The sequence below is a fragment of the Gossypium arboreum genome, chromosome 8, assembly GCF_025698485.1.
Source record: "Gossypium arboreum isolate Shixiya-1 chromosome 8, ASM2569848v2, whole genome shotgun sequence".
Classification (NCBI taxonomy): Eukaryota; Viridiplantae; Streptophyta; class Magnoliopsida; order Malvales; family Malvaceae; genus Gossypium; species Gossypium arboreum.
The window spans coordinates 136,990,389-137,009,122 of NC_069077.1; the positions used below are offsets into that span (position 1 = coordinate 136,990,389).

Sequence of the window (18,734 nt, forward strand, 5' to 3'; positions counted from 1 at the left end):
AAAAGGTTTAGTATTTAATATCTCTTTAGCACTTGATACCCTAAAAAATTAATCTCAATATGGTTTTTTTTTTAATTCAATGCAACTCATAACTCCTCCCTAACCCTTAAAAAGGAGGAAAAACACACTTAACCGTGTTCAAACCTATGTCCTCATTGCTACAATAGCAACAATACCAACCAATCAAAGCCTCAATTGATAAGCTCAATATGATTATATTTTTATAGAATTCATTGAGATAGATAAAAGTTAGTTTAGTTAGTTATGATAGAATGTAAAGTATAAATACATAGCTTATGTTCACTGATTTTATTTATTAAAGAATAAAATATGTATTTTTTAATTTAATTGCTCATGGTTCATCAAGGATAGTGCTTAGCCAGAGAAAGTATGCACTAGAACTTATTGCAGAAGCCAGATTAGAAGGAGCTAAACCTGTGTCAACTCCAATGGAACAAAACAGAAGATTAACAACACAGGAGTATGATCAATGTTTACATATAGAAGGAGGAGATGACTTGCTTGAAGATGTTATTGCTTATTGCTTACAAAAGATTGATTGGAAAGATGCTCTACTTAACTAGTACAACACGAGATATAGCATACTCAGTGCAATATCTTAGTCAGTTTATGCAACAGCCAAAGAAATCTCACTATCAAGCAGCACTTAGAATAGTTAAATATGTCAAGAAAAATCCAGGACAAGGATTTTATTGTCTGCAAAAGGCATTTTACATATGGAGGCTTATTGTGATTCAGATTGGGCTGCATGTCCTATGACAAGAAGGTAAACTTCTAGTTTCTGTATCAAGTTGGGAAGTCACTTATTTCTTGGAAATCAAAGAAACAAGGCATTGTTTCCAGGTCTTCAGCTGAGACAGAGTATAGAAGCATGTCAGTGGCAGTAGCTGAAGTAATTTGGATGAATTAAAGTTGAAAAAGCTGAAAATTACATTGTGATAATCAGGCAGCTTTACAAATAGCAGCAAATCCTGTCGATCATGAGATAACTAAGCACATAGAAATCGACTGTCATTTTGTTAGGGAGAAAATCCAAGGACTGAATCAAGACACAACATGTTTCAACTAAAGAATAGACTGCAGACATAATGACAAAGAGCCTAAGTGTGCAACAGCATAAGTATCTTAGTTCCAAGTTGGAAATGAAGGATATTTTTCACCCCCTCAACTTGAGGGGGATTGTCCAAAACAAAACAATATATATGAAGAAAATCAATTGTTGGGTGTTAAGAATATTTTGGACATTAAAAGAAGGGAGCCCTTTGAGGTTTTCCTTTTCTTTTGTGCTTTAGTTGCTCAGCTTTCAAAGCTTTCTTTGGGGACCTGATCGAAAGAAAAGGGGGAGCTAAATCGCTTGATTTCCTCTCAAATGCTATGACCTGCTCATTGAAGTTCGCAAATTACCATAAATAAATAAATAAATGTGATTAATTAATTGATAATAAACCTAAATTGTAATTACGTACCTTGCAAGAAATAGAGCAATAACGATAAAGATCTGGTTCAGCTAACCTTCTCTTGCAGATGTCACATGATGTCTCAGTGTTCAATATCGGACCACAATGGGGGAGAGGATTCAATGCTATTACCAGCCGTTTATTGCACTTGTATGGCTAAAATAAAATGATAAAAAAAATATTATCAAACAGTGATTATGCATAAGCAGTATGCGACATAATTAGATATAGTAATGGAACGAGACGAGAGTAGATGTTGTTAAATTCATTATCACTCCATTGTTAGCATATTCTACTCTATCATTCGTCCTACTTTATTATAAATGTATAATCTTAAAAATTACCATTATCCCATAAATGCATATGGTTGTTGAATGCATCCAACATCCACTTCACACCACTTCACTTCACTTCACTTCACTTCAATTTAATTCTTGCTAATTATTTTTTAAAATTTTCAATATTTTTATAGTCAAATAAATATTTAAACATAATCATTCAAAAACAACGTTGAATTTTTATACAGCACATTGTAGAGCAGGGTAGAATATGGCAAGTAATTACCATAACTATTTTATATCCACCATCTAAAAAAAAATCCATCCACCCTACTCGACAACCACTTTAAAAACTATTCATTCTAAACAAAGCAGATCGATTTGAAATTTATTAAGTACATAACAATTTCATATGATTCTTTATCTATGTTAATTTTTTTTTTTTTAAGTGCATAAATCAAATGGTGACAGCAAGTAGGAAGATAAAGGGGTACCTGAATGTCAGCACAATCAATGTACTTCTCCATGGCAACTAGTGAGACAACGTCCTTGTAGACATGCCGATATATTTTAAGAATCTTGTGATGGCGATGAGAGGTGGAAGACAAGCAATATTGGCAAGCAGATGAGTCACAGTTGATACAGTATCTGTTCTTTTCGTTCCTTCGAATTGGGTGAAGTGTACATCCATCAAAGAATGTTCTTCGCAGAAATGCTTCTACCCACTCTGGCTTTTCATTTCTCTTTTCTATAACTTCTTCTTCAACCTAACAAACCACCACCCAAAGCCATATCGAATATATATTCATTACTTTTCTTCAAGCATCACAAGTATTTAACTAAATAATTCAATTCAATTCAAATTAATTAATTAATAGACTATGTGTCATTGTGTCATTTTGTCATTTATAGAACTCAAACTTAAACACTCAAACTCAAATTAACTTTATTACTATATAAACCTTATAAATTTATAAATTTACACACGTAATTTATCTTTTATGAATAATAAAATTAATAAAAGTTATACTCATCAAACTAACGTTACCATATAAATTTGTTTGTTTTAACCTTAATGTAAAAATCTAAAAATCAACATAAATTTTTCTATTTAGAATTTTGAAAATGAAGTAATTTAATATCTATAATTTTAATTATGATTTATTTATTATCTAATAATTCTGTTTAACAAGATTTTAATGAAAGTAGGCTTTGTAATAATAAACTTATCGCTGACAAAAACTATTTATTAGAAATAGTTAGTTTACTTATGCTTTTAGTCCCTCTACTATATTAGAATATGAGAATTAATTTCCTATTGTAATTTCACATAATTTTTTCTTTGCTAATTCAATCATTATAAATGGTTGATAGTTTTTATCAAAATTTATCAACTTAATTTGTTTATTTTTGTTAATCATATGCCACATTAAATCAAAAATTCAATTTGACAAATTTTGGTAGAAACTACTTACAGTTTTATTGATAGCACGAGAATTAAAATCTCAAATTTTGTAAGTATAAGGAATAGCAATATATTTTAACCTTAATATAATTTTAAACATCTGAATGACATAGATTTATAATTATTAGTTGAATGTGACTGACTAAACTTTCCCGTACTACTCATGGTATGCTTGAATAATAACCAAAAACATTTCAATTATCGCAACCACTAATGATGTTATCAATTTAATAAACAATTTCTCAAACTTATGAACTTAAAAAGAAAAATGTTGTAATACTTTACCGTACCTGGCTTACAAAGTTGGAGGAATCACTCATGGTAGCTTGTATTGAATGGTGAGGGCAGAGAAGAGTCTGATTTTTCAGTGTTTAATTTGATAAGAAAGTTTGGTGATAAACATCGATGGAATCGAGGTGTAAATAAAGGACCAGATTTTGTTTGATGTTTAAAATTTTTGGGGATGTTTTCAATTTAGACCTCGAGAGAGGAGAGAGTGGTATGTTTATGAGGCATGTGTTGATATTGTAGTGGCTAATTTATATTTAATCACAAGAAAAACAAAAGGAATTGTTGTTAATAATCCTTTTTTAATGTAATTAAAGTTTATCAGTTACTCACTATTATAGCATTCCATATATAGACTAATAATGAAACTTAATTTTCCTCTATCAAACTTATATTTTCCATAAATTGTATGTATTATTAGCCAACTTGGCTAACAGAAAAGGTGTAACGTTTGTTTAATATTGTAACGTATGAATTGTTATCAAGTAGGGAGTTTTGTCGATTAAGTCTTAGTTTAATCGGCACAAGCATTGTTGTCAATGTAGAAAGACTTGAGTTTGAGTGTGTTAAATATATTATCCTCCTATTTGTAAGTTGAGGAGAAATTATAAATAATTCTAAACATTGTGTCAAAAAAAAGATATAATCAAAACTTATAATGAATTTATTCAAAAAATAATAATAAAGAGTTAGAAATGGTCCAACTATTTACTTTGGATGGTTTGTTGAGTCAAACCTTGGGTTTATGGCTTGTATATTGTTTTGGGCTTTGGGCCCATTTCCATTGTAGCTAGCTTTTACTAAAACATTAAGAGATTAACTTTAGTCATACATTAATCATTAAGGATGCATAATTGGATCAATCTACCAATGTATATATTTAATCATACTTTAAATATTAAATATAATTTACATGACTTTATCAATATACCTATTAATGTTGAATATATGTAACACATAACTTTCATCAATTTAGTTAATTGCCTATACCTATACTATATATATTTAAGGGAATTATTGAATTAGTGTGACAAAAGTTTTTAAAATTGGATAGTGATCGAGTCGATTAAATTATTGACTTTTGATTTGATTAGTTTAACCGATTTGATAAAATAAATTATTTAAAAATATTTTTTAAAATTAGAGAAAATCATTTCAGCTTATTCGACTGTCGGTTCAATTAACTAGTCTAACCAATTCAATCAGTTCATTGGTTAACTAATCTGACCCATTATTTTGAATCAATGTCTCGGTCGGTTCTCAATCCAACCATTTCAATCAACATATCTAGTCCGATTCTAAAAACAGTGAATGTCACCCTTTAACCAGGTCTCAACTTAATTGAGAAATTATCGAAAAATTTTCCTTTCATAAAATGATAGACATTGTTATCGAGATATTTTTTCCATATCAAATCATTTGAAATCTAGAAAATTGTGTTTCATAATATTTGAACTCAAAACTTCGCAATTTTCAATATTTTTACCATTTTTAAAACTCCATTTAATTCTTAAATAATTTTTTTATAAATATATTTGTTCTATAATTATTTTCATCCATGATTTAATATTGATGAGGTTAGGGTGAGTAAAATATGATTCGATTCAGAAAATCAAAAATTTTCAAATTTCAAGTTAATCGAATCGAGTTATTTAAGTTAACATAAATAAGTAATTCGAGTTCAAGTTGAGTTAAATTTTACAAATCGAATAACTCGAATAATTTGAACAACAAATTGGTATAAATACCCATTTGGTCCCTATCAATTTTAAAATGAGCAATTTGGTCTCTCTCAATAAAAATTACAATATAATTTTAAAATTAAAATATTTATAAAAATTCTAAAATTTATATTTTATTAAAATTTAAAAAATTTAAAATTATAAAGAATATATAAAGAAATTTAATTTTTCTAAAACAATAATTTTGGGACCTAAATAAGTTAATTAATGATTCAAGTTTATCATGCTAAAGTATCTCTTTTTTTCTTTCTTTTTTTTTTTTTTTTGCTTTAAAAGTATGTGCTTTAACATAGAATTAGTTATATTGTAACAAAATTTTAATTTAACATGTTTTATTTTTGTTTAATTTAACTCGAACAATTTTACTTGATTCGACTCAACTAAAATTTTATTTTACTCAACTCGATTTGAAAAAAATTCAATCGAGTTAGGATGATAAGATAGGAATCGCCAACTCGGTTAACTAGAAACTTTTTCATTTGATTCGATCGAACGCTCGCTCTAAATGTGATTACAAAACAGGGGCGAAGGGAGAGGGCGGACATGGGTGTTGGCCCTTTAAAATGAAAAATTGTTGCTTTAGATCTCTCAAAATTTATAAAATTTTAAGTTAATACATAGTAAAATTATAGTTTAGCCCCTTAAAAATGTTAAAATTTTGATTTAATCCTTTTAAAAATATAAAAGATATAAACTAATATATTAATAAAATTACATTATAACTCTCATAAAAAATATATGATTTAATTTCTACCCTTAAAAAAATTTTATTTCTCCCTTGTTACAAAAGACATAAATTTTAAAAATCCCCTTCGGTATCGATGACTTACAATGATGGAGAAAGAGGTTTCTTGTACAATGTTAGGGATATAGTAGTGGTGATACAAATTAATGTAAACGGTGTGCAGTGTAAAGCGGATGAAGTAGGCAAAAGTAATTTTGTTTTATATAATACTTAAAATTATTTATAGTCTTTCTTCAATCATTAAATAGGAGGACAGTGCGTTTTAGTGCACTCAAATCCGCGTCCTCCTACATTGACAATAATACTGATGCTAATTGAGCTAAGACTTAATCAGCTAGGCGAAAGTAACTTTAGTTGGGGTAAGGATAGAGTTGGTTAGGTTATTAAATTTGGGTTTTAGAGTTTATTTTGATGAAATAATTTTATGAATTTTTAACTTATTTGGTAGAGTTTTAAGGTCCGTTTTCATGTATATTTTAAAAAACAATAATTTTTCAAGTAAACAAAAAAATAATCAATAATTTTTAGAGAAATTAATTGGTTGACTGTTAATGAAGTTTTTAGACAATACAAACAAAGTTAGAGGTTGACAACTATCTTATATGGGCATAGTAAAATATTTAAAAAAAGAGACACGCAAAATTAAATTAAACTAATTATTGTTATTAACTGATAAATAAATAAATAAACAATCCAAATACTATTGAATTCAAATCAATTTCACGATTTTTTTTTCCATCCTTACGTACAAATAGTTGCGTGATGGGAAAATGAACTAGAGGCCGAAGCTCAAGGGAGCGTGGAATTTTAAGGCTAAAGATAGTGGTGTTCTGGAAATGTTGGCAAGGGTAAATTTGTAAAATTATGTGGTTAGAAGTTCAATTTTATTTTTAAGAAAAAAAACACATTTTAATTAATTACAAAGACACTTGTAATAAAATAATTAATTACTATTACTGACAGTAAATATAATTATTGTGTGATAGACATTGTTATCGTTTCCACGAATATTTGTGCTTAACTATAAGGTTTGATGGAAGACATGATCATTGTTTGAGTAGCCTAATTGCCCAAAAAATAGATTAAGGGACGGTAGAATAAAGAAATCTTTTGGTATGCCTTTAAAGACTATTTTACAGCGTTTCGGTTGAATGAAATGGAAATAGTTTTAAAAACAGTATCAATAGTTGAATCAATAATATTGTTGATTTTTAATTTAATTATCAAATTTCAATTAAATAAATTATTAAAAATTGTTAATTGTTGATTTAACAAAATTTTTATCTCAATTCAATTAAATTTTTTTATTTCAAAAGATTCATTCAAAAATTGATTCAAGCTTTTTATTCAAATTAGAACTGTTAATGGGTCGAGCCGAGTCAATGCAAAAAATTAGTCTTGTTTCCTAGCCCAACCCAAAAAATAGGTTTAAAATTTAGCTCAAGCCCAACTCAAATAAAAAATATTAAACTCAAGCCTAGCCTAGCCTAGCCTGCCTATATTAATTTTTTTTAGATTATTTTCATATAAAAATAAATTTTAAAAATATAATACATCAAATAGACTAAAAATATTAAAATAAATATTTTCTAAAAAAATTAAAAATACATGTAAAAAAGTCTTTATACTTAAATAACACTAACATAGTTGCAACTTAACAAGCAAATAGCAAAATTAACAATAAAACAAAAATTATATAAAATTCAAACAATAACAACAAAATAGTAGTAATATAATAGCGAAATGGTAGAAAAACAATAACAAAACAACACTAAACAATAGTAGAATTTTTTTCCTCAAATTCAAGTTGGGTCGGGCCGAGTGAAAAAAATCTTGTTTGAGGCCCCGACCGGTTATTTAAACGGACCTTATTTATTTTATCCAAGTTTATTTTTTAAACCTATATTTTTATTCAAATCCTTCTACTTTTAAAACAAACTTAGACAAATAACCCAATCTATAACCCAGTCTACTTCGAATTAGTATTCCAACCAATTTTTTTTACCCAACCTTTGGTGTTCAACTTGACTTGCTTCCAAATGATGTATACTCTTACTAGAGCTTAGTGACCACCAGTTGGCTTTTAAATATTTGTTACGTTATCCAATTAAAAGTATCTGGAGGGTGACGAGGATAAGAAACGGTTTGTCCCTTAGTAATTTTGATATATATACATACTAATTTTTTTTGTATTTACTCGAAAACCTAATCCACTTTAATCACGTTGATGAATAATAATTTGCCTAATTATGTAATAAAGATTCTTCAATTAAACATAAATTAGAGATGTGAAAGTGCCAAGTGACCTAAATCAACAAAATTTTGTCAAATGTTCAGAATTTGGTGACAAATATTCCCCCAAATAAATAAATACAACTTTGTCGTCTTGTGCTGAGTGATGCATGCATGCCTTTAATTAATACCAATAATGTATGTATGTTCCTCATCAAGATTAATTGAAACAACATTTGTCTTATTTTACTACATAACTTGGTTTTAGTGTTTTGTCTTTTATGCTTTTGTTAGACGGTAATTCAAAATGGATCAATTATTTTTTAATATATAATTCTATATGAATTTTTAAAGTGAAATTTACATTTCATAAAATAATTTCGAACAAAAATTAAATTTATTATCTTGTAAAATAAATTGATTTATAATAATTTTTAATTAAATTGAAGATACTCATAATATATTGTATAAATATAAAGATGTTATACTAATGATAAACAATTAAAAGTCAAATCTACTTAGATTTTTTCTAGTTGTTGTTGATAAAGTTGTCTAGATTTTTTCTAGTTGTTGTTGATAAAGTTGTCTAGGTTTTGTTTAATGATAGATGTAGACGGGTGGTATATTTATTTTTAATTAGTGTAAAAATAACACTGGCTGTAAGATTGATACTGTAGTGATACTGTAGCGTAAGATAAAAAGTAAACTAAACGCATCACACCGCACTTAATTGCCCATCCAGACTCACCCTAAGTGTGTTAAAATTTCTCTTTGAGTTTGAGTTTGATTGGATATAAAAGGTTTTTGTTAATAAATTAGATTGAAATTATTGAATAATGTTAAAAGGTTAGAGCTGATTCACGTGAGAGACATTAGTGGAGGTTAGAAGTGTATGAAACACTATGGAAGTGTTATTAGAAATCCCATATTGCTAAGAAAACTAGAATATGAAGAATTTAAATAAGAAACTCTAAGTGTGAAATCTATTAGGTGTTTAAACCAATAGTGTTAATTTTTTGTTAATTTAATATTTTATTTTTGTAGCTCCACTCTTATATAAAATGAATTCTCTCACCAACAAGTGGTCGGAAGAAGTGGGAATAGATTTATTCCCCACATATTTGACTAAGTTCGAATTTTGAAGTTATCATTGTTGAGAAGATTTTACTTGAATACAATTTCGACTCAAACAAAATTGATCTCAAGCCCTAAAACGAATGAGGACACCTAAAGTCACTAAACTATTAGGAAGTTTTAATTTTAGTCATTCAATTTCAAAAGATTATAAAATAGCCATGCTTTCATTTTAGTCACTAGATTGTCATTCAACTCCAAGTAACGATTTGATGATTAGTATGATAGATCAGTATCCATCAACGAGTAAAAAAACATACTTTAAATCTAAGTCAATTTGATGATCGAAGAAGAAAACTGTTTGGATTTTAGTTTACAGATTCATAACATTTAAAGTTGTTTCATAAAAAAAAAGAACTAAATTGTAGAAGAAAAATTTTCAATTAATACAAATGATACAGATAGAAAAATTATATAACAACAATATTCACAGCTCAACAATTTAAATAAAATTTTTATTAATTTTATTAATTATTTTATAATTTTTAAAATCAAATTATTAGAATTTAAACAACATAAACACATAATCAATTCCAGTTAAAACCATCACACTCTAAATATATTTAAAAGTCGTCAACCGTGATAAGACATATTGACCCCTGCCGTGCAGGAAACAAATCCTAAGAATAGACAAGCGTTGAAAGAAAAAGTAGGCGGCCAGCTAATCACCCAACACCCTTTCTTTTTTCTTTTATCAACTTGATATCAACCTAGCTTAGGTGTTGAGCCCACCCTACCTTTTTCTTTTCTTTTCTTTTTTTTGAAACTTCTTTTACATTCAAGTTTGAAATTTAAATGGTGAACTTATTATTTTCATATTTATTAATTAAAAAGAATTATACATAATTTTAGATATTATATCAAAATATATATAATTAATTTCTATAATAAAATTAGAGTAAATTATAAAAATAATTATTTTATTTGTTTTAGATTATATTTTAGTCACTTATATTTAAAATATTGTATTTTAGTTACTTACGTTACTATTTTATTATGAAGTGGTCACTCTATTGTTACCTCCTTAATGACAGTCTTATGTGGCAGTCTAAATGAGTTTTAAATGCCAACTTAGATATCCAGTTGCTAGGATGAAAATAAGTTTTTTATTAAATAAATTTAATTTGAACTACCAAGTTAGCATTTAAAACCTATTTGGACTGCCACGTAGGACCACTATTAGGGAGGTAACGAAGTTTAACGATAGAATGACCACTGTGGAACAAAACGATAACATAAGTGACTAAAACGTAAAATTTCAAACATAAATGACTAAAATATAATCTAAAGTAAACAAAAGTGACTATTTTAACAATTTACCCATAAAATTATTCAAAAAGAAAAAAGTTTGAAATTTGAACTCACTTCAATGAGTTAGATAGTCCTTTTCCACTATTAAAAAAATGTTTTTTTTTAAAACATCTTTTTTATATTAATACACGTTATCTAAGGCTAGATTAGAACAGGTTGGGTCTGTTGGGCCCTTGAGGAAATTTTATAATCATTTTTTGTGCATAATTATCCTTTTGAATAAATAATTAGTTAGAATATATTTTATTAACAAATTGAAATATAAAAAAAACGTGGATAATTTTTTAGATAATAATACTTAAATAGATTTCTAAATCTTTTGAATAAATAAAACTCACGTCTTATTTGATAAAATTTTGAAAAGTTAACTATATTGAAAGTTAATATTTTAATAATTTATTTTTTATGCATATTTGATAATTCAAAATAAAAATAATTTGATAGAACTTTTTGTAAAAAAAAGTTAATGGGTATTTATTTTAATATTATATTTTTATAAACATTTAAATTTTGATTTTTGTTTAGAATATAATGAAATGTTTAAAATTAAGTGTAAAATATAAAATATTTTATTTTATAATTTAAAATATATATATCAAATAATCTAATTATATTCCATAATTAATTTTAAATAATATATCAAACAATTTTATAATTTAAATTCAACACTTAAATTTTAATATTTAATTTTGCAACACTAATTTTTCAATTTTTAATTTTTAATTTTTAATTTATCGACTAACACCTTAAATAAAAAATTAATAATGTAATGGGTTAATATTATGAATGGTGTCTAAAATTCATTAAAATTGTCAACGTGGTACTTCTCCTTTAACATTATCAAGTCGATATGTCCTTTGATCAATTAACTGTGGACATCTGCCATTTGGTTTATTAAAAGAATCAAAATATAGATTTTACACTATATTATATTGTTGAATTATATAGGTAAATTTATTTTACATCAAACCTCAAAAGCATGGTTTTTTATATAAAAAATTAATTACGAAAATGAGACAGGTTGTAGATTAATTAGATTAATTATGTAAATAATATGTTTTGTACAGTAAATAAGAATCATCAATGTGTCAGGAAGTACCAAGCTTGAAAACAATCCATCATCACTCAATCATTCCAGGAGAAAAAAAATTACATTGTCGAGCAACACCAAAAAAATACAAGTTTCTTTTAAATATTAAACAAATACTGTGAGAATATAAAAAAAGTTTTCTAAAATGATGTTACCTAACACATTGGCAACATCGATTCAAATTATATATAAAAAATTGGAGCAAAAAGAAAGTTGGCTTGTTAGAAAAAAAAGGTTTAGGGGGTTTTGGGGGATGGACTGTCGTGATCGATTGACTTGCGGAATTGACCTGACACTTGATGTAACCAATCAATTGGTCACGACAACCCATCCTCCAAAGTCCTTTAACCTTTTTTTATATAATTTGAATCGATGCCGCTAATGTGTCAAGCAACGCCACTTTAAAAAAATATTTTTTTTGTATTCCTATGATATTTGTTCAGTATTTAAGGGAAATCCGTAGCTTTTTAGTATTGCCTAAAAATGTGGCAGCACCACATAAAAAATAGTTTTTTTCACATAGAATGATTGGGCAATGATGGGTTGCTTTTGAAGCAAGTGTTATATATCGATGGCACCTAAATTTATTGTAGAAAACATAGCATTTACGTAAATAATCTACAATGTACTCCATTTTCATAATTTTTTTTGTATTGTTTATGTAAAAAAACTCTCAAGAGCATACGTGTCTTTTATTCGAATAATAAAAAAGCACGATGTAAATAAAATTTATCAACAAACTTAACATGTTTTTTTTTTTCTTTTCCTTTTACAATTTTGAGTATAATATTTTTTTTCTTTTTTTAATTTTGAATATAACAATCTTAAGATAAGTTTTGAAGCATGATTAATGATTTTAGCTCAAAGCTTCAAAGATATTTTCAAGAAAGCTAATGCTTGAAATAATTCATGTATAGAAAATTACAAAAAAAGTTGGCTACCATAGGTGTGAACGTATTATTCATATTTCTCTTAAAACCTTAAACTCTTTCTAAAAAAATCCATATTTTTCCCTAAACTTTCCCCACATTGACCAATTAGCCGGCCATCAACTTTAATGTTAGTGTCGATCCTCTCCCTATTATTTCCTCATTTCTCTCATTAGTGCATTTTCTTTTAATCGTTTTCCTTTTTCTCTCTTTTCTTTCCACATTTGTTTCCCTTTTCATAGCTACCTTCTTTTTTAATGGTTGTCGATGTGTTGTCACTAGTGTCACGGACCAAAGTTCCAAGCATGTGACCATGGCACAAGATGCGCCCCATGAAGGTCGATCAATTAGATGGGGATCATTCAGCCCACAAGAACTGGCCCGATTCAAAGAATTGTTAGAGAAGCTTGTCAGATTAAAGCCTGGGTGGCCCAATAGCGAAGATATGGCAACTTAGGCTATATTGGGCAACTAATCTTAAAAGATAGAGAGAATCATATCTTGTAAAGATTTGATTTGATTTGATAAGTCATATCTTGTAAATCCCTTAAATCATGGGATATCGTTAATCTCGTCCGTCGATGTAAACATATCTTGACCGTCGGTTCTGGGGGAGCTCAATTATAAATAGAGAGCCTCCCCCTCATTTGTAAACCATCCATTGTATGTTGAATTCTTAAGAGTAATAGAATTCTTGGGCATTTACTCGAACACCTTGTGTGCATTCTTTCTTTAGCTTTCTTTTGCTTATTTGTAGCTTCTTTTGGCACAATCGCTTCCGCTATACAAATTGGTGCCTTAGAGGAGTTCTTAAGGAATCCTCATTTTTGGGTGCAAAGACTGACTTGGGCGAGTTTGGACGAGTAAATTGCCTAAGGCTGCACGGATTACGAGATGAAAGGTTTAGCCCCGTGACAAGTGGTATCAGAGCTTTGGTTCGAAGGTACTGTTGGGATGTCAAAAGAAGTTATTTATTAGAATGAGTCAATGTAGACCCGTAGGAGGGGTAGAAAAGTAAGTCGCTCGAGGGACATGCTGTCAACGTTGGAAGATCGAGTTGGTAATCTCAAGGAGCCTGTAGGGAACATGAAAGAGACGCTTGAGTTGGTCGAGGGAGCACAGATGGGTTTGACTCAATGGAGGAGCAACTCAGAGATTTTGTGTTGGATTCTCTCAGTGCCAATGCAGAAAAGCTAAATGAGTTAGTGAACTCCACTACGGAAAAGTTGGCAGAGAGGGATGAGAATCTCAAGGAAATAATGTTAGCCATGAAGAAATAAATCAAAGAGCTTAAGGGGGAGCTCACGATTTACAAAGTTGCTTTGAGTAATGGGATGTTGTCTTCAAAGTCAAAATAACAAGTAATGGATGTTCCCAAACCGGAGAAGTTCAAAGGTGCAAGGACCGCGAGAGACGTGGACAACTTCGTGTGGAAAATGGAGCAATACTTCCGAGCGATGGGCATCAAGGATGATGCAATTAAGGTAAACACTGCTTCAATCTTTTTTACTGATGTGGCTCTCTTGTTGTGGCGTCGTAGGTCCACGGATGAGAAACATGGAGGGAACGCAATTGGGACTTGGGAGCAGTTCCAAAGAGAGTTAAAGAAGTAATTTTACCCATAGTATGCTGAGAAGGAGGCTCGGGCTAAGTTGCACCATCTCACGCAACAAGGTACTGTTCGGGAGTATGTTCGGGCATTTAGTGAGTTGATGCTTCAAATATCTGACTTGAGCAAGAAAGAAGCGTTCTATTGGTTCGAGGATGGGTTAAAACTGTGAGCAAAGCAAGAGTTGCATAGGCAAGGAATCACCAAACTTACTGTAGCCATGGCTGAAGCAGAGTCCTTTGTTGAACTTGGTCTAACAAAAGACAAGTTTGAATCGTCTTTGCCCATTGGGAAGGGTAATGGTGAGAGAAACCATGAGGAAGATGAAGAGGGACATAGCGACGATGGCCACAGTATTAATAGCACAAGTGGCAATGAGAAACCACGAGATACGAAGCGGAGAACTGATAGCACAAGTGGCAATGAGAGACCACGAGATGCGAAGTGGGGATCCAACAACCCAAGGGACAAGAGAAGATAATAAAATGCTTCATTTTTCAAGAACCACACATATTGCGAAAATGTCCAAAAAGATTGATGATATCGGCTATCCAAACAAAAGATGAGCCAAAAGAATAGGCGAAGCCTATGGAGGGAAGAACATCAAAGGTCGGTTCGATGGTTCTTATTCCTAACAAAAGGAATAGTAGAGAGGGGTTGATGTTTGTGGACATCAACATTGCGGGTTAGAAGCAAAGTACTCTTATTGATACGGGAGCGTCGGACTTGTTCATATCAGAAAAGGCTGCCAAGAAGCTTGGTCTATCAATTAGGAAATCGTATAAAAAGATCAAGACAGTAAATTCTGAGGAGGCCCCAAGCTACAAATCGGCGAATGGAAAGGCAATGAAGACTTTGAGGTAATTCAATTAGATGATTACGATTATGTGTTTGGTTTGAACTTCCTTGATAGGATTCAGACAGTTCTGTTTCCATGGGCCGATGAAATCCATATTGTCAGTGGTCCGTCATCAAAGATTGTTGTGCCAGTGCATCGGGATATGAAGGTTGGGACCAAGGTGTTGTCGTCAATTCAACTAGTCGAAGATGTTTCATATGGGGGAAGCATTAACTCGACAGAACAGAATGTTACGAAAGCCCCTTCGGAAAAGTTAGTGGAGCGTGAGTCTGATATGAGACCTGTAGAGTCGACTGTGGAGACGCCACTTTTGGGGAAGGTGGATTGTGCATTAGACTTCAAGGAGAAAGAAGTAATGTGAAAGCAGTCGAGACGAGTGAATGCCACGAGTAAGGTACATTGCAAACATACTGATAGTGTTTTGATTTCTGACTTGTTGCTTTGGCAAGATCGTAGGGGCCTTTTCAAAGTTCATAAGCAATAAGGCCGATGGACTGTGGGCGAAATGAAGCCAATATGTGTGAATCGAGGTGATTCCAATAGGACCAAGTCAGAATTGGGGCAAGTTAAAGTGGAGACTTTTTGCCAACGAGATGTACAAACGAGTGCAACAGTTTAAGTTAAGAGGCGACGAAAACCGAGGTAAAGGTTCTGAAGAAAGGGACAAATCGATTACATGGCAAGCCGGGAAAAAGCCAAGGCAACGAGAGAGTTTAGAGAAGAATCAAGTTAGTGCCATTCGGAAGTCGCAACGAGGGCGTTGTGAGAATGGGTGGGGAAGAATGTCACGGGCCAAAGTTCCAAGCCCGTGACCATGGCACAAGATGCGCCCTATAAAGGTCGATCGATTAGATGGGGATCATTCAGCCCACAAGAACTGGCCCGATTTAAAGAATTGTTGGAGAAGCCTGTCAGATTGAAACCTGGGTGGCCCAATAGCGAAGATATGGCAACTTAGGCTATTTTGGGCAACTAATCTTAAACGATAGAGAGAGTCATATCTTGTAAAGATTAGATTAGATTTGATAAGTCATATATTGTAAATCCCTTAAATCATGGGATATCGTTAATCTCGTCCGTCGATGTAAACGTATCTTGACTGTCAGTTCTGGGGGAGCTCAACTATAAATAGAGAGCCTCCCCCTCATTTGTAAACCATCCATTGCATGTTAAATTCTTAGGAGTAATAAAATTCTTGGGCATTTACTCAAACACCTTGTATGCATTCTTTCTTTGGCTTTCTTTTGCTTATTTGTAGCTTCTTTTGGCACAATCGCTTCTGCTATACAAATTGGTGCCTTGGAGGAGTTCTTAAGGAATCTTCATTTTTGGGTGCAAAGGCTGACTTGGGCGAGTTTGGACGAGCAAATTGCCTAAGGCCGCACGGATTGCGAGATGAAAGGTTTAGCCCCGTGACACTACTGTATAGTTGAATCTAAGTTTCTAGTCAATCGATGATCGATAGCCACCCTTCTTTTGTCAATGATTTCCTCCTTACCTTTTCCCCTTTCTTTCCATATATTTTCTTGCATTCCATCCCTCACAAAATTTCCTCCCCTTCCCTCCCTTTCTTGTCACTAAGGGTTACTTAATCAATCAATAGCTAATGGCAACTTTGTAGCTAGCTAACTAGCCATTTCATCCCTTACACCTTCTTTTTCCCAACTCTTCCTCTTCCCCCATCTCCCATTTCCCTATCTTATTTTTTTTTCCTTATTTTTCTAGATTCGACCTTTTTTCAAAAAATAGTTTTAACGTGGCCTTCATTTAGCTATCACTTCCTGATTAAGAGGGTTTTTTTGTTAAGGCATTTTACTTTGTTTCTCATGGCATTTTTTTTGTCATCTTTGTTGTCTATATTTTCTTAGGATGTGAAAGCTCAACAAATTAGGCTTGGTTTATTAGGTTTTCAATGCTCCATTTTGGGAACAATCTGGAGGTTGACACCGTTTGATGATTAGGAGGTCCTAGGCTTTGACTCCTCAAGGCTTTGCTTCATTTTGCTTTTAGCCATATTTGTTTGGTATGGCATGAGCTTAGGTTAGACGCACATATCATTTTCTTGATATGTTTAACTTAAGGCTTATTGTTCTTATACAATAAGGGTTGTTTGACTTCTTATTGTGCTTTTCATATCAATAGAATGACTTCTTATTGATAAAAAAATAGTGACCATTGCATACCTTATTCTCTCTCTCCAGCGAAAAGTAAAACCCCTTAATTCACTTTGTCTCTTATTACTACCATTTTCGTTGGCTCATTTCCAATTCTCTTAGACTTTGAGAGGGATTTGTGTTGGAAAATCGTGGTGCAACAGGGCTAAAAGCAAAATGTTGGAAAAATCCCGATTTGAAAATAGTTTTTTTTGCATAGCGAAAAATTAAAATTTTGAAAACTGACCCAATTTGTGATATTTAGCAATAAACCTTAACCGAATTCGTACCTATGGTTTCAGCTTAGCGGATTTTTTTGTTCCCAGATTTCAACCAAACGTTCTTCTATATTATTCTCGTTCCACGAACTACTCCAAGTGTGGGTTTGAATCAATTGAATCGATACACAGAACTAGAAAAAATTTTCTCTTTTTTTAGGGTGAAAATGAAAATTCTCTCTTTTTAAGGTGAAAATGAAAATTCTCTCTTTTTAATAGAAACTGGTAGAATTATTATTCCGAAAAAATATATGTAATAGTTGAGAATAAATTCTCTCTATTTTTTGGCAGAATAACAATCTTTTAAAATTGTATTAATAGCTCTACCGGTGTCATCTATTTATAGGAAGAGAAGGTAGAACCCTTGTTGATTTGTAGTGATTTATTTCAAATAGAAAAATAACATCCTACTTAGAATAAGACTAGGATGGACAGTACACCCTAATATTCCTATTAGGGTTGTCGCCCCCTTTATGTCCATGAGGGGTTTTTTAGGCCTTTCTCACATTGGGTCCAATTACGAGTACTTTTTAGACCTTTTTGACCCAATTCTCTATAATGTAATTCAACCTGATTCAGTTTTTCTATTTTTCAAAATTAACTTTATTATTTATGTATAAAAAAAACTTCTCATCCTATTTTACCTCCAACAAAATTTTGACTAATTTACTCTTGGTAAAATTTTAATGATTTTGACCCTAATAAAATTTAGAGAAAAATATGTTCAATATTTCACAACTCAACATGTTCAATATGACTGAATGGCTTATTTTCATTTTTGGGTTTCAAAACAGTCCAAAAACATAAAATCATTCCTCCGATCATTTTTTTAGCAATCCATATAGGATTGCAAATGAATCGTTTCCATTTCCATTTTTGAAAACCTATATTCATTTTCAAATGATTACATTTCTCCATTTTGGAGAAAACCATAATCATTCCTGAATGTTTCCCATTTCTCTTTTCCTATTCATTCAATTCGTTTCTATTCAAACACACAATTCATTTCTGGTTTCAATCACTTAGCAGAGGGATCAGTAGGACATATGTAATTGAGGCTCAAATTATTTATAACTAAGTTTCAATTTTTCTTCAATTAATTATAAACTCATTTAGTCATGAAGTCATTCCACTATAGTATTG

The 18,734-nt window shown here is 30.7% G+C and overlaps 1 protein-coding gene across 1 annotated transcript; it reads right to left on the minus strand.

Annotated features, from left to right (window-relative positions):
* Positions 1-1,019: 1,019 nt before the first annotated feature.
* On the minus strand, positions 1,020-3,658 carry LOC108469424 (protein RGF1 INDUCIBLE TRANSCRIPTION FACTOR 1-like). The gene is made up of 4 exons (XM_017770310.2): positions 3,512-3,658; positions 2,251-2,523; positions 1,488-1,634; positions 1,020-1,400 (listed from the first exon to the last, which is right to left on the minus strand). The coding sequence occupies exons 1-4, from the start codon at positions 3,539-3,541 to the stop codon at positions 1,266-1,268; spliced, it is 585 nt and encodes a 194-aa protein (XP_017625799.1). The 5' UTR covers positions 3,542-3,658; the 3' UTR covers positions 1,020-1,265.
* Between the last annotated feature and the right edge of the window lie 15,076 nt (positions 3,659-18,734).